We start from the raw sequence: 17,225 nt of genomic DNA, 5'->3' as shown, positions 1-17,225 counted from the left end.
GTTAGAAATAACAGAAGAGCAAATGGTGTGTCTCTTTACAGTGCAGCAATTTAATCTCACATTGTTTTAATAAAGCAGTAGGAGTAACTGAACACAGCTCTGATATGGTGTAAAGAGAGTGAGAAGAAAACAGAGGCGGACATCAATGAGACAAAATTACATGTTGCATTGTTTTCAGCACAGGAAACTCTGCCACTAACATTGAAAACTACTGTGTAGAGAGGTAATTAGTAAACACATATAATGGCTACAGAAAAAATGCAGACCATAAATAGTATCAAAAACAGGGTTGATTTCATGAAAGTCTTATAGTGTTCATTTAATGCAAATTATTCTGTACATTTTTGTGCCAAGGCATCTTTATGTATGCTGTATATTCTGTGTGGAAATGAAACCATGTTTGTTTGAGGACACCTGGGACAATTTACTGTAACTGTGTCTGTGTTTTCTCTCTAAAAGAATATGAAATTTGTGTCACAACTGGAGACAAGTCTGAGGCTGAAACCAAAGAAAATGCCTGGATTGTACTTGAGGGGAAGAAGGGGCGATCAAAAGAATTTGTAATGGAGAACTCCTCAAAGAAGAAGAGGTTCTTACGGTAGGTACTTGCTGCAAGATTAATTCAATGAGCTGCAACTTTTTTGCATGAAAAAGCTCAAAGAAATTCATTTTCTCTCCCTCTGATTCTCCCTTTACTCTCATTATGAAAATCCCACTTGCACCGAGTACTTGAAACCAAAGCTGCATTCCACTTTCGTGACATTACACCGTCCTGCTGAGAATTCATTCTAACACAGAGCAAGGCCTGTGGGCCAATTGAAAATAATAGCTACTCATTTACTCAACGTTTTTATGCCCCTTCGCTCTTTAGGGGAAATGTTGACAGGTTTGAGTTTTCGTCCAAGAACCTGGGCGATATTGCTGGTATCTGCCTGGGCCACACACCCAAGGATGGAAAGAAAGTAAAGGGGGAGGTTTACTGGCGTGTGGAGGAAGTCGTCATCACTGAAAGGGAACTGGGAAACAAGTAAGACATCTATGCTTCCACATCTACACCTATGCATTCATTCTTTTTTTTTTTTTTTTTTTTTTTACCATACTTGTACATTTTGTTCCTCTCTGTTTCCTTACCTCCAGGTACATCTTCAGTTGCAATGCCCTCATCCCTCTCTCTCCGAAGAGGGATGATTTCTTGACCTTTGAGTGCACAAAGACAATTGAGAGTTTTGCCAGTAAAGCACGAAGCCTGGTGCCCGTCAAGTATGAGATCATCGTCATCACAGGTGATGAGAAGGGAGCAGGTACAGATGCCAATGTTTTCATCACTGTCTATGGCTCCAACGGAGACTCAGGCCGCCGGCAGCTGCGACAGAAGTTTCGCAACCTTTTCGAACGTGAGCAGACGGACCGTTTCCTGCTGGAAATGTTGGACATGGGAGAGCTGCAGAAGGTTCGGGTGGAGCACGACAACTCTGGTCTGAGCCCCGGCTGGCTGCTGGATCGTGTGGAAGTCACAAACACAGCCAACGGTGTAACCACCATCTTCCTCTGTGGGAAGTGGCTGGACACTAAGAGGGCTGACGGGCAGATCACCAGAGTCCTCTACCCGAAATACTAAAGTATTATCTCTAAACACTCCCACAGCAGAGAGATCCACCCTCAGGTTGAAAAGTAATGACCAAAGAGACTTTGCTCTGGAGACTTTTACTTCTCAGGAATTGAGACAGATTTTTACATCCATAGTTTTTTAAAATTATATTATAGTTAGATGTTTAATACTACCTGAGAATACAGCCTGAAATGAAATATTGTGACAATATCTTGAATGTGCCATTCTTTTTAAATTTCATGTCAGGGATAGTTTGCGTAGCTGCTTTGTTATAACAGAGGTTTTATAAAAGATTAAAATCTTTTGTAATGCTCAGACTCCCAGTTTCCAACCTGTTTGTCTCAGTGATGGATCTATACAAATATCAAACCCTACATGGGTTTTTCTTTTTCTACAACAGCATAGACTCAATTTGTTTATAGTAACAGTGGATCAAATGTCTATGCATGATTTGAAATAGACTCTTGTTGATGACCCCACAGAGATTGAGCTCTACAGAGCATTTTACTGACTTTCAGCTCAGTGTTTTGGTTTAGTGGCCTGCAGCTCTGTTTTAGTTCAATCTCACTGTCGTTATCAAACCATCACAGCAGGAAGCTGTTTTCAGTGGAAAAGCTCTGATTACCTCACTGTAGACTCAGCCACAGATTTATATTCATCAGGTGGCCAGAAACACAAGGTCATAATATATCAGCATTGTGTTTACTTCATCCACTCCACCCTCATAAAAAAACAGTCATTGCTGCTTTGATCCTGCAATCAATCAGTCTTGCATTTTCGGCCAGTTGTGAGAAGCGGAAAAAAGCTGTAAATACAATATTATCACCTTCTTTATTTAGTTTATATAACATACCTGTTAAACAGTTGCCTATTTACACATCTAATAATTGTGGACCAACTTTCTTCCATCATTCTTTCTCTTTTCTTTCTTTTTGTTCTGTTTTTGGTGTCAACTCTTACAGGGAATCTTTGCCTCTTTAGCTGCTAAAGCCAGAGTAGTGACAGTGAACCAAAACAGTAAAGTTGTTTGCTGAAAAACCAAAATGATTTACTGAAAGTTTCTATAAAGGTCTATAAAGAACTGAAGAGAATCTGAATTTTAGAAAAATGTGCATAAATCGATCCCCAAGACATATAAAGGCTGCATTTTAACCTAACAGCAGCCACTTAAGTGTCAAAAGGTCAAATTATATTCACATCTTGGGAGAAAAGTTGAGACCATTAAAGATGCAAATATAGAGGTCAAAAACAAGTCTATTTTATCCAATTTATTACAAAAAGAGCACATACAAAAGGATAATATACAAGCCATGAAATAAAATTAAAATTAAAAAACAAAACAGAACAGTTTGGGTTTAGCAATGCAACTTTTGAAATCATTATCATTATTATTAGTAGTAATAATAAATAAAGTACAAAATTCCACCAAATGTGAATCTAACATTTACCCATAATATGCTCATCCATTTCTTCATCAACACACTCATCACCATTAATGCGCTATTGCTTTAATATTAATGATAAATAGTTCTATTTTCAGATAAAATATCCTATATTGAAAAACATTGCGCAGTCACAGCTAAACAGCAGATTTTCATACAAGGATGGCGGCAGCCCTTTCACTGGCACTTTTTGGGATTTTCTCTTCAGTTTTGTTTTTCAGATTCAAGCAGCAACAAAATTAATATTTTTTTTTCTGTTATATTTCTTTGTATATATTTTCACCATATACTATTAAACCATTGAGACTATATTGAAACCTGAGAAAACATGCATTTTTAGAAAAGGTTGTGCTTTAAAATCCTTGCCTTCCTTTTAGACTGTGAAAGGAAACAGAGGATAGATTCTGAGAGGAGGGATGGACGGTAAAATAAAATAAAAAAAGCAGTGGAGAGAATAGGAGATAGAAGATGAACAGAATAGAGACATGAAGTAAAGGAAGATGACTGTAATATTTGTAAAGCCCACAGTGAAACATGCCTCTTTGTAGTCAGAACTATTTCCACAGTATGTGATGCTTCAGTCCTACAAACCGACAGCTCTTTTGGACAGTTTGACTTGAATTTTTGAGGAAAATGGCTTTTGTAGACACCTGTCAAATGTTGTCTTAGCACTTTCATGACCCATCCTTTTAATTAATTATGCAACCAATAAGGCATGGTGGCTTCATGGATTGATTGTTACGTATTAATGGTGTCAGTAATATGGAAATATCTCCTAACACTTAAAGCGAGGCACTTGTTATGCTTAAGTCTACAAACTATTCTGGAAAAAGAACTGAAGAGAAACACCAGAGAGATGAAACGTAAATGATAGATACAAAGAGTTAAAGCGAAGGAACATGCTTCACGGATGATCATTATTAAGACCCATAGTGCATTGTGAGAAGCAGAGCATAAAAAGAACAAAAGCCAGAGTTTGTAGTGATAATATTAAATAATCTAAACTACCATTTTTTTTGCCAGTGAGAGGGTTCCCATATTTTAACAAGTGAGTGCAAAACAAAAAAAAGAAAGAAATCACAAACTAAAACCAATTCACTTCATTGCAGTTTGTCCACTACATCACAGCATGGGGGATCAGAGAAATTGCATTGAATGGAATGTAACCAAGATCCACAGCACCACATGAGATAGATTGAGAGAGAGAGAGAGAGAGAGAGAGAGAGAGAGAGAGAGAGAGAGAGAGAGAGAGAGAGAGAGAGAGAGAGAGAGAGAGAGAGAGAGAGAGAGAGAGAGAGAGAGACATAGAGATAGACTGAGAGAGAGAGAGAGAGAGAGAGAGACATAGAGATAGACTGAGAGAGACGGAGAGCAGGCTCAGTAGCTCAGCCTTGGACAGTAAACATCGCACAGCCAGCTTGTGGAGATCAAACAGCAGGGCTAATTTTTTTTTCTTTAACTTTTAGTGTTCCAAAAAGTACAACTGCATGCAAAGCATTCCCATTTAAAACAATGCAAAAATGAGGTAATAGTTTTTTTCATAGCATTTTTGTGTTATTTCTAAATAAATAAATTATGATTCAGTCGCCCCCAAAAAACTATACAAAATTAAATACATACCCACAATATCTACAGTTAGTAATAAATTATGATTGTTAAATACTTAAGGCATCTCAACTGACAACACCCTGTGTAAACTATGAAAACTTCATCACAGATGACTCCACTACAGGAGGAGGCAGTGTCAACACTGGCAGTGCACAAGACAGGGAGAAGTAATCGTTGTTGATTGATCCTTGGCCCACGAGGCTGAAAGAGACTCTGGGCCAAATCTTATCCTTTACTATCACAGTGCATAGGACAGTGAGGGTCCTAAAGGCAGCCATTAACACACAGCCCTGTGGAGCTGAAATGATGAGGCGACACGTAGGGAAAAAAAAAAAAAGAAGAAGTGAAAATTGGTGAGACCACGACTTCTTTTAACAGCCTGAACGTTTTCCTGCTGTCGTGTCATCTCGTGTCTGTGTGCACTGTGAGAGGGAGGCTGCCTCCGTCGCACCACGTTCTACATGTTCTAGCAATACAGCATAGCAACCAGCATAGCAACCACGAGGGGAGGTCTGTCACACAAATACACAAGATCAATACGCAAGCTCCTCTCTCTGCTGAAACACTGCATGAATCTATACCTAAATATAAACCAACGCAAATGCAATACCAAGGAAAAAAAAACTTTTGTTGCTGTAACTATTGTCACATGTGCTTGTTCTTTAGGCAATAAGGTTAACATCGAAAAGAGGATCCCATCGTTGCACCCAAAGGGGACAAGATGAACACACGCTACAAGTCAGGGGAGCAGCCACTGACACCGTGCTCATTTTTTTGTTTGTTTGTTTGTTTGTTAGTGTTGAGAAGATAGTCACAGCTCAGATTAACTAAGTCATGCACAGCCATCTCTGTACCTTTTTAAATTGAAGTAACGCTACCAAAGCTAACAGCCCAAGTCGACGATGAAACATGCATTTTTAGTACACACTGTTCTGCCACTGGCCCTGCGCCAGATGAAGATGCAGGTACAAGGGTAGCTAAATCTTCCTCCCACCTCATTCTGCGGTGCATGATAGTTTCCTTTTTTTCATCCCTTTTTTTTTTGGCTTTGTGTTGTATAAGCACTCCAATGGCCATGCTATTAACCTACAGTGAGTCAAGGTGTTGCCTGAAACCCTTTAAACACACGCACATTTGCACTTTTTGAACACCCACACCTTTGTTAGACACATTCTTGAAGTCACACACAGCAGGGCAGAGCACACACATGTGAACCTGCACGTCAGGTTCAAGCTACACTGTGACAAAATGCATTTTGGTAAAACACTTTCTACCTATTTTTTAAATTTTAAACACACAACAACTCGATCACTGGGCTCGGTTGTCTGCGGCAGTGAAAGAGAGACCTACTCACATGACACCATCTCACATGACACCAACCCAAGGTAAATGTACAACTGTATTGCAAAATGTCAAAGCTGCATGATAGAATTAAAACATCAGGTAGCTGGCGCTTGTCCCCAAGAAGGCGACATTGCACCAGATATCACTTGTTGGTTACTGCTACTCTACTACGACCACAAATGATCTTTAGGTAAACATGGCATCAGAGCATTTAGTTTCTGTTAAGCTTTCTTATGTGGCAGAATATTCATTTTTGATTGAAGTGTGTTTAAAAAGAGAGAAATGTAAGAGAGAGAGAGAGAGAGAGAGAGAGAGAGAGAGAGAAAAGAGAGAAAGTAGCCAGCTCAGTGTGGGGTTATGTGTTTTCCACTCTCAGGACATTAAGTCATGGCTTTAAGGACATGCTACACAGCCCGGGGCTACCTACAAGTACAACACCACAACAGCAACAACACCCCACTATTGACCAGCAAGCTACAAGTAAACCCTGTGTACATGAGTGTGTGTGTGAGTGTGTGTGTGTGTGTGTGTGTGTGTGTGTGTGTGTGTGTGTGTGTGTGTGTGTGTGTGTCTGTGTGTCTGTGTCTGTGTGTCTGTGTGTGTTTGCGTGTCTTTTGCTTCCAGAGGGATGTGCTTCTATATAAAGAGAGTCCTTTGCAGCCTCTCGTGCAGTTAGTTATCCTGGCTTGGCTCAGTAAAGCGTGAGTCAGAAGGGTGATGATGTCATATGAAGTCTGGAGACATTTGGCAAAGCACCCAACGGGAGGGGAGAGAGGCCGGCAAGCCGGGGTGGAAGAAAGCAGGAACCACACAAGGGTGATTGACAAGGAGAGTGTGAGGGGAGGGGAGGTTGAATCTCATCAGCTGTCAGGGTTCAGCTGTGTTTCGATGTCAACTCGACAGATTGGACACTTCCTGCTGGTGGCCAGCCATTGGTCCACACAGCCCTGGTGGAATAGGTGCATGCAGGGCAGTCTCCTGGAGGACAGAGAGACAGAGAGACACGGGGTCAATGTTGATTCACATTGGCAAGCATGACTGTCCCAGTGCAGACAGTTACTGGCTTGCAAAGAACTTCTGAAACCTGCAGGGAGTTAATTTTGTTCATTCAGGCATGTAGAGACAACTTCTGTTGAGTCGTGAATCCTACACGCCTCTCAGACAGCTGAGACTCCATATGCTGTAAACTGACTCTCTGTCCTCATCCCAGGGCACAGTTCTTCCTGAAACTCACCCCCCAACTTGGTTATGAATGCATGTCTAAGTCCATGTGCTTGTGTGAATGTTTAAAGGAATAGTCCAGCATTTTGGGAAACATGCTTATTCATGTTATGATGTGAGTGAGATGAGAAGATCTGATATAGGTGTGTTAAATATGAAGCTACAACCAGCAGCTGGTTAGCTTAGCTTAGCACAAAGACTAAAAACATGATTGTTTAACTGCAACTGTAACCAAAGTGTAAATGTACCAGAGGTTTATGTGTTGGGCAAGCGCTGGTTACCTGACAACTGCTCAATAAATTAGATCTAAGATGGTAATTTGTGACATTTAGAGGTGTTAGTATGTGTAATTCGTTACCATTTTGCTAGCTGATCCCCCTGCCCTTGCAGTCTTTGTGCTAAGCTAAGCTAACTGCCCGCAGGTGGTAGGTTCATATTTACCAAACGGTAAACCAGTACACCAATACTGCCATCTAACTCTTTGTCACAAACACAATAAGCATTCTGTTGAACTTTTATTTGAAGCTTTCTGAATTTTCTTCACAGAAAAGTGATGTTTTAGTGAAAAAGTCAGATTCTGGGGCTCTGAGGGATTTCTCACCTGACGTCCTCTCCATCCTCCAGCATGGACAAACAGATGGTACATTTCTCATCCACATCTGTTTCCTCCTCCTCTCCAATCTTCAGCTGCAGGGGCTTTCTCTGTTAGCAGGTCAAATTACACAGAACGGCATAATATTAGGCCATTAAACCCCGTGTAAATATAATCAATAGTTTATGTCTCTGAGTTATTAACATGCTGTGGTTACTGTTATTTGCCCTACCTTCTTGTATTTGTGTGGGAAGGTGAATCTCTCTATGGTTGTCTGGACAGCTCCTCTACTGACACTCCCCAGCCGGTCCTCCAGCTGCAACAGCTCCTGAAGAAAAAGCAGAGCGGAATATAATAGAATACTCTATAACAGCTGCTAAATTGACATTGTTTTGTCAATTGATGTTTCCAAGTTCAAGAATTCACTTTAACGTCAATGTATTATTCCAACATGAATAAGAAGCCCTTTAAGCATTCAAAGAAATTTGAACAGATCTACATTTGACATGACAACAGAGCAAACTCCTATCACATGATCATGTGATATGACTGAAAGCTCTAGAACGGCTACCAAATGGAACATAATGTGAGGTTATTTGTCAGCTAGAATACAACAGTATAGACAAAGTTCAAGTTCTTTAATACAACTAATAAAGATGCAGATGAGATGGCAAAGTGACACAAAGCTTGAAAGTTTGTTTAAAAAAAAAAGAAAAAAAAGACGAGGGTCCTGGCTTTGATGGGTGGATGGGTGGAAAATATATGAAATGTATTGCGAAATATATCTACCTCATAACTTTCTCGCACAGCGGTGGCATGCCTTGAAGGATTCAGACTTTGCAGTGCCAACAGGTGCAGCTGAGGGTACGGGTAGTTTCTGATTTCATGCACAACCTAGCAAAAGAGAACTCCATCATATTACAGCACGGTTCATCCTGCAGCTAAATACAGTTTTTCTCCATTCTTTTGATGCATTGTTAAGCAAGCAAATACACGCTCCAAAAGGAGGTTGATGTAAGAATTAACATCACATTCCAGTGCGTCCCTTTATGTGAAACTTTATGATTATTATGGAGGAAAATGTTGGCTATGTGATAGTTGTGTGAAACGTAAAGAGATCTGTGTGAAAAGAACCAATTATTATGAGTTAAAGGGGAACTCCACTGGTTTTATACATCTAAGAATGGTTAGAGGTCTTTGGGAGTTTCTGTGTGAAAAGCTGTATAAGGTTGTTTGTGGCTCCAGACGGAGCGGTGTTAAGTCTCATAAATTGTAGTTTTTTTCATAGCATTTGTACTTCAAGTTGCATTGTGGGTAATGTAGGTGCCAGTACTGACAAGGAAGAAAAAAAAGCATGGAATCTGGTTTTGCTGCATCAATTTCAGCCCATTGGAGAAAAAAACTCTAATTTACAGGCGAAGATATCTATTGAAAAAAATTATTATGGTAGTAAAATTCAAAATGAAGAATAGCAGGGTGGAACAGTCTGTGTTGAACATACCACTTGTGCAGAGGATGTGTTCCTGGGGAAGTGGTGCATTCGAGGGGAGGCTAGGTAATGCTGATAGTGCTGTGGAAGCTGCTGGAGCTGGTACTGGTGGTGAGGGAGGCCGGCATCTACGCTGAGATCCCTGCAGGCAGACAGACAGGCAGCTAAATCAACATTGTCACCCATGTTAGGCAATGTGACAGACAGACAGATGGGTGCAGAGATGAAAGGACGGGGATAATTTCTCGACTCTACAGGACTCTCGTTAATCTCCAGCAGTGACTCACCAGTCGGTGCCTTCGGCCAGGTACCGTGGCTGCTGTGTCATTGGCTGGGGAACGTGGAGGGGAGGGGAGTACTCATAGCCTGAACGCAGTCGGTGAGGGTTCAGGGGAATACGCTCCTGGGTTCTTCTGCAATAAGATAGAAATATTTAACTTGGTATTATATGTATATTTATCTGAATTAGCATGTATTCGTGGTTTTACCTGGAGTGTGGGAGGATCCTGCGATGCTGCGCTTCAAGAAGCTGCTGCTGGATGAGGTATTGCTGGTGTAAGGCCTGAGGTAGGAATGGAGGCCCCGGCACATCCTGGAACTGAGGGGGTGCAGGCAGGGCAGTGAGGGGCGGATGGTGTGCCGGGGGCAGGTGGGTGGCCAGGCCTGTCTGAGGGGGCTGGCTGGCATGTCCTAGAGGGAACTCTGCTGAGATGGGCGCCTGGGGAGCGCCCAGGTGAAAGTGTCGGCAGGAGGTAGCATGGCTATTGTGATGCCTGGTGAAGTGTGCTCCTATGGGAAATAAATGCAAGTGATCAGAATTGCCTGTGATTACGTCCAACTAAACAGACACCACAGGGACCAAGACAAACCAGTGACGAGCACATATTGACACACATAACTGCTCTTAATAAGACAAATTAGGCCTTTCTGGCTCCCTCTCACACACACAAGGACATTCAAAAACATTCAACCACCGATCACACTGAGAGAACATAAAAATAGGAGAGTCCTGACACAGGAAGAGACAAGACAAGACAGACAAAACAGCAGATGGATGACACAAACACTGAGACCCCTGTGGAGCACCATCTAAACCCACAGACAGATTGCACCCAGTGGCCTCCCTGTCCACTTGCCATAGTATAGCCAGCAGGGAGGATGGATCTTCACTAGCTGCCTGGGGTGTTTCCGAGGAGATCTACAGCACCAAGGGTTGTCTGCAGTCCATCTCTAGTCTATTTAATAGATTTAGGTTCTATATTGTGATTGCTGTTTGAAGGAACACTGTAGATTTCTCATTAAAACCCTCTATGAGTCTGATAATAGTCAGGCACCACAGCAACTGAGGTGGGCTCAAAAGATTATCCGCCTCCATTTCTACCCTCCCCCACCCCTCCTATTAGAGGTGGAGAAGACATGAGATTGTGTGGTAGTCAAACTGAATCACCTCTGTATTGACTTGAACAAAACAATCAATACAAATTACTGAGCTCACAGAAAAGAGGGCTGGACGGAGAGTGAGGTGGTGACAAACCATTACTTGAAGTTCCCATTACAACTTACAAGGTTTCTGGACCAGGAGGCAGACAGTGTGTGTGGAAGATGGACTGTGCAGTGTGTATATGAAATACCTGAGTATTGTCCCTCTGTATGCCCTAGAAATATATTCAGTCTTCAAGTTGTGTATTTTATAAGAAACAATTATCTAATCTACTGCTGTGTCAACCGTCCCAGGCTGAATCAGGCAGACTAAATCTGGACTTGCTAAACAGTAATATGGAGTGACACCGTATGCCTAATATGAGCAAGTGGGAGGATTTAGCTATTAGTTAATGGTTTGTGATATATTTAGCATTTGCTGACAAATCTAATTAACAGAAGATGGTTCACTGACTTGAGATTTAATTTGCATAACATCGTCTGTAACATTTTCATTGAATTTAAACACAAAATCTATGAAATAGATGTGAATTATATATATTTATTTTGTTTAGTTAAAGGAATAGTTTGCCATTTTGGGAAATACATTTATTCACTTTCTGAATGAGAAGATTGATACTACTCATGTTTATCTGTTAACTGTAAGTCAGCAGCTGGTTAGCTTAGGTTAGCTAAGCTTAGCACAAAGAATAGAAACAGGAGGAGACAGCTAGCCTTGCTTTGTGTAGCAGTTACAAAATCTTACAAAAACCAAAATGAAAACACGACAAACTATGTCTCACCCAAGAAAGAGTCTGACACGCCAGCTTTGGTACAAATTAGCTGTTTCCTCCTCCAGTGCTAAGCTAAGTTAACCTAAGCTAACCAGCTGTCTTTGCTCTTCTCCAGAAAGCAAATAAGTGGATTTCCAAAAATGTCAAACTATTTCTTTAAGTATTACTAATATGACATATTTGCACGATTGTTGTTTTGCTTCACTGCATGTAGCCTCTGGATGTGGAAAGCCAGTGAACCTTGAGAGCCATGAGCAGGCTGAAAACATTTGGCTGAGGAAGTAGAGCAAAAATGGCAGACTGGTGGTTCGGTTTGGTAAAAGGTTGCACGTCACTTTTGTATAAAGCCTGTGACCTGGTAAGACTGGACTCCGTGTGAAGCTTAGAGTAAACATCAGATTATTTGTCTCTGGGCTCTTCCACAGCATCAACTGCTGACATTAATATTTGACATATTGCAGTGCTGCCAGCAGTGTTACATCTCTGCTTCCACTTTGACTTAGACATAAAATGCCCGATTGGTGCAGAACAGACCCCCACCCATCCACACAAACACATGCACATACACTCCTCATCCACCTCTCCTCACTCCTAGCCCCTGAGCTGCTGCACACAGGCAGCCCCTCCCCCACAATGTGGCTGCAGCATGGTGTCCCTGTGTGAGTGACAGCCCATAAGCACCGCCCACCAGCGACTGCAGCAGTCTGACATTAAACCTGTCTCTCTCCCCCCCCCTCCTCGCCCTCCCGCTGCCATCACTGCAGCTTTGCAATCACACCTCCTTTCTAACGTAATCCTGTCTTCTGCCTAGTCCGGTGGTCTTCCATCATGCATCAGAGCCGTGTATTATGCAGTTTTTTATTTGAAATCCATCACCACACCAGCTGATATTGGTGATTTGCAGACTCACAATTTAGAGTGCCGGAGTAAGGAGAGAAATAAGCCTCTGTGTTGTACAGTTGGACTAAAAATGTACATACAAATTGCTCTAGATGGCCCATGCTTGCACACTGCTTACTGACCTTGATTCTGTACATGGGTCAAATAAGGACAGGGTGGTTGCTCAGTGAAAGACAAAACATCTGATGTTAATGTGGTCTGAACCAATGCAGCTACCGTGATTTAACATATGCATTACAGCAGTGAAGTTATTCAAAAGTCTATTGCTGTAGTCAGTGGCAAAAATTGCCAAGCACATATGGCGATTTCTCAGACACACCTTATGTCTGCTCATAAATAACTCTGACTATTTCAGACATTGTGAACAGATGTAAGGCTCAAGTGGCTGGAATGGGACAGGAGGGAGTCCCACACTTTAAAACTCCTTAAATTGCTGAATCTATATTTAAAGTGTGCAGCTAAATACTCAGAATTAATGACACCAGAGCCTGTGCTACATGATGTGACCAACTGCCCTACTTCAAAACTTTTCAGAGAAGCAAAGGCTTTTTAATGCTTTGTTTATAGTGAGAGCGATCCATAAAGCCAAGACGGTAGAGTAATTAACTTAACAATTACAAAAAAGTAGAACTTATAAACCAAATAGTTTTGTAGGCTAGTATAAACATTCAGCACTTGTGTTTAAAATTAAGGCCCTTGTAGGCAACCTATAGTGCAATATTACCATCACTTACTGACAAAAATGATGTCAACACATTCATTTCATATTAGACTCCCTGCAACAAATAATCAAAAGCCTTATCTGCACAATGAGACACATTACGTTTTGTTACGTTGTTGTCAGAAGCTACTAACATACCTCTGGATGACTATAGGAATTTATTCTTACAAATTAAAACTGTTGCTTTCTAGTGATCGAATAATTTACTTGTATGAATGTATCAAGGTCCGTTGTGCTACTTAAAGAGAAAAGAACCAAATGAAAGAGCCCAAAAGTTATAGACATGACATGGAGACACAGATATAAGGCTTCACAAATAAAATAGTCGCAATTTGGTGATTGAGCCAGGCTGATTTTTCATAATGCTACACATTTGAAAGAATAGTAGAAAATCTACTTATTCAATTCGCAGGTGTAGAGTTAAATGACAATATACCACTTTGATTTCTGTCTGTTAAGTACAAGCCAGCAGCCGGTTAGCTTAGAGAGAAAGAGCTAGCCTGGCTCTTTCAAATGGTAACAGAATCCACCTATCAGCATCTCCAAAGCTCACTTATAAACATGTTATCTCTCCTTTCCTTAAACCAAGTGCAAAAATGACATGTTTGGTTACTTTAAGCTAAGCTGCTGGCTGTAGTTTCATATTTGCTGTGCAGCTATGAAAGTGATATCAATCTTCTCATCTAACTCTTCACCTGAAAGCAAATAAGCATATTTCCCAAAATCTCAAACTATTCCTTTAACAACACATTCGAAAGAACTGCACAACCTACAGAAGAATGTAGCCCAGTGGTTATATATTATAAGGAAGAGAGACTTAAAAGGTCTTTGGGGTTTAGATACAAGTCTGTTCACCCTTAAATTAGGACGAAATAATAAATACAATGGAGTCTGAGACCACAGTCCCATTCAAGTGAAAGGAAAAGTGGTCTCAGACTATAATTTGCCATTGTATAAATGGCATTTGCAATACCATTTATGCCCTGGCAAATGACCCTTTAATATCTTTAGTTGTATTAGGCCATTTTAGGCAATGCTGCATATCAAATGCAACATTTCTAACATGATTTGTGCATCAGCATGTTGAAGTACCTTGATTTTTTTCCATTTAAAAATAAAAAAATTGCTGGATTAACAAACTCATTCATCTCTGGTTTTTACAAAAATTTTACAGAAAACGGACTGTGGTATATCACCACATACATCGATATGCCAAAAGAAAATGATATATACCATGATAGAAGAATTTGTCCATATCGCTCAAAGTGGTTCCAATGTTAACTCAACACCAATGAACACCAATGAGTGGATGTGAGGGAGGCTGTGTCTTGTTTTATAAACAATTGTGTATGGATTAGGAAGGAATGACAGCGTGTAACATTAAATATCAATGCCGGTGTGTTTCACTATAAACATGCTTTTTTTTTTCTTTTTTAATGGATAGAAAATTTGGTTGCCCCTACTCCAAACTAAGCAGAGCAGCAACTTGAAGAAACTCTGTCAAAGACAGCTGAGAAATGAGAGCACATATAGAGTGAGGGGACCGTCTCAGTGACAGCACAGTGTGGAGGGAGGAGGGGAGGAACACATGGAAATCAGCAAAAAGCACACTGAAGGTTAGGAAGAAAACTACAGTCTTTATTGGAAAATATTAGGATGTGTGGCACTGTGTGATAATAGTAATAATAAGAGTAATAAGTCCTATATAACCATAATAATACCATGCAAATTAAGACCAAAGGCAAGGCCCGACCATGCTCTCTGTAGGGTTAACAGAACAGAAGCAGCATCCAATGAGTAGATGTGTATGCTTATAGCACATTTCAGTACAGCAGGGACATCTCTACACAAAGATTACATTGGAATCTGCTGTTCAATGTGGAAAAACAAAAGTATAAAATGACCATGCATTAGGATCTAATACAAGAACATAAGGTAGAAAACCACAACCAAAGAATAAAAGACATTTTGATTCTAAAAAGGAGTTCTACAGCAGTGCAGGATATACACATCCCTGTAAAATGGATAGCATTCTGGAGGTGTCTGAGGAAAGACTCGAGAGGGGGCTGTGAATGATAGGGGGGGATTTTCAAAATGGCAAGATGAGTTAGATCTGAGTCTCGCCAATTTATTGTGACCGACAAAATCAATTCAGCTAGCAGGAACAAAGGCTTTCACACATGGATAGGATTATGACCAGCCGTTTGGACGCCACTATAGCAAGTGCAGTGGACCATCAAAGGTGAAAATAACATCACACAAATTACTGTGATTTTTAGTAGTGCAGGGTATTGGCCAATTGGCAAATGTTAGGATAACAAGATTACTGGTCAAAAGTGATTTAGAGAAGGTGATCATACAAGCACTGGTACAATGCACCTTTGCAAATAGGGGATGGAGACAATATTCAAAGAGTTCGATCAAGCCTGGCTGTAATCGAATCGGGGAGGATCAAAATGTATCCACTTTACAGAAATTTACAGCAGAATGTAGTCTATCCACACTGAATGGGAGAATCACAATGACAGTCTGTAGTAAAGTCTAATGCTACAAATGGGTTATTCACTAAAGAGCAACATGACAGTATAAATAAAGACAAACTGTTTTCTACAGAAGGTGTTATTCTTTAGTCTGTTACACAGAAGGATACGGTATGAGTGGGAACTCGGTTTTAATGCCAATGTCGTCTTCAGATGGAAAGAGGAAATGAGGAAGAAGGGGTTCACAATACAGCTAGATGCAGAGAACAGGCAGAGGCTACGGCAGACAGCAGCAGATGATCGTTAGCTACACAATGGAGGGGGACAAAGGTCTGAGAAATGCGGAATGTAGAGCCAGCCTCGATACTATGGAACAGGAAAAAAGAACACAAATAAAAGCACAATGAAATCATTGGTGCTACTGCATGTAGTTTTAACAATGCACGTCAAATTATTATTAATACTACTATTATTATTACATAATCAACACAGATAGCCTACTGCAATGGAGGATGATGTTATTGTTATTGTGCCCAATTGAACGGATGTGATTATTCGCCTTTATGCTGTTGAGATTTTCACTGCTGGAGCGCCTGCAGCGTAGTATGCAGGGTTCATTTGTCGCTTTCCATCGGACAAACATTTTATTTTAAGGTTTGGGGCAAAATGCCACCATTTTATAGTCTATTTACAATAGCTCCTAACCTGAGGTACAACCATTACACTGCCTGTTTTTAAATTGGAGATGCGTTAATTGGATATAAGTCATAAAAGTCAGTGTAAAATGAGCGCAGGAAATCAACACACTCGATGCCAGTTGCACACAAAGGGGCAAACAGCCCTTGTCATGTTGTCAGCTGCTTGCACGGCCAAATTAAAGACAAATCCAAACAGAGTTGTGGAGATTAATGGCAAAAAATAAATAAATAAATAAATAAATAAGAAAAATAAGCTGAGCTGGTATATGTGAACAACATCGAGCTGTTGGTATCGTTCAGTAGTTACTAGCAGTGACTGCACAAAATAACTGCAAACGCACGTAAACACGGCGCAGTGGAAGACGAAGCAGACAGGACCGCGCTAGCCGCCGCCGCTGACGATAAAAGGGAAAAGCGAGGCTGCCATTTGACAGCTGCGGTGATTTGGTGCGGTGAACAGGCCACGAAACATACTAACACACATTACACTCGTGGCTCCTATAAAATTAAATGCCTTCACTCACAGTAACCGCGTTTTAACTTGTTATATTTACGCGACGCTACAGTTAGCAAGACAGCTAATGTTATCTGTCGCTATCGTGCTCGCCTTGCTAGCAGGTGTCAGCTGTTTACATCATTTAAAAGGACATTTAAAAAGAAGAAACGCCGAGAAATTTGTTGGATTAGGGTTAGGATTAAAAAAAAAAAAACACACAGCTAGTCATACCTCTATTTCTAACTGAGCCGAAGACGGGGAGAACCAGATATCCAACATGTACTAACACCATCCTGGGTCCTTCTTTGTTGTGTGGGCAGCCAGCGAGACAGATGGTCCATGGAAATGATCCCCTCCAGTACCCTGCACATTCAAACGGACAGGCTGCGCTGCTTGCACACGCACACCCGGA

The 17,225-nt window shown here is 40.9% G+C and overlaps 2 protein-coding genes across 5 annotated transcripts in view; one reads left to right on the top strand and one right to left on the bottom strand.

The window, feature by feature from the left end:
* Positions 1-6,566, top strand: part of loxhd1a (lipoxygenase homology PLAT domains 1a) — a 19,047-nt gene extending 12,481 nt beyond the window's left edge. Inside the window, exons 14-16 of one of the 2 annotated variants that reach the window (XM_056403354.1) lie at positions 460-598; positions 872-1,027; positions 1,138-6,566. In XM_056403354.1, the coding sequence (XP_056259329.1) occupies positions 460-598; positions 872-1,027; positions 1,138-1,618 (776 nt within the window). In that variant the 3' untranslated portion in view covers positions 1,619-6,566. The other variant, XM_056403355.1, reaches the window with a different exon arrangement.
* ark2ca (arkadia (RNF111) C-terminal like ring finger ubiquitin ligase 2Ca) lies at positions 2,863-17,225 on the bottom strand. Of its 3 annotated transcripts, XM_056403357.1 has the most exons (9): positions 17,045-17,181; positions 14,373-15,985; positions 9,794-10,094; positions 9,593-9,718; positions 9,318-9,447; positions 8,606-8,710; positions 8,049-8,144; positions 7,826-7,926; positions 2,863-6,981 (listed from the first exon to the last, which is right to left on the bottom strand). In XM_056403357.1, exons 2-9 carry the CDS (start codon positions 14,392-14,394, stop codon positions 6,864-6,866), a joined length of 999 nt encoding a protein of 332 aa, XP_056259332.1. In that variant the 5' UTR covers positions 14,395-15,985; positions 17,045-17,181; the 3' UTR covers positions 2,863-6,863. The 3 variants fall into 3 exon arrangements, with proteins under 3 accessions (XP_056259332.1, XP_056259333.1, XP_056259331.1); XM_056403358.1 differs by lacking the exon at positions 14,373-15,985 and having other exon boundaries at positions 17,045-17,225; XM_056403356.1 differs by lacking the exon at positions 14,373-15,985 and having other exon boundaries at positions 8,049-8,141; positions 17,045-17,209.

This window comes from Seriola aureovittata, chromosome 18, assembly GCF_021018895.1.
Source record: "Seriola aureovittata isolate HTS-2021-v1 ecotype China chromosome 18, ASM2101889v1, whole genome shotgun sequence".
Lineage (NCBI taxonomy): Eukaryota > Metazoa > Chordata > Actinopteri > Carangiformes > Carangidae > Seriola > Seriola aureovittata.
Note: the sequence above shows the minus strand (reverse complement) of the source record. Positions and strands in the feature narration are given on the sequence as shown.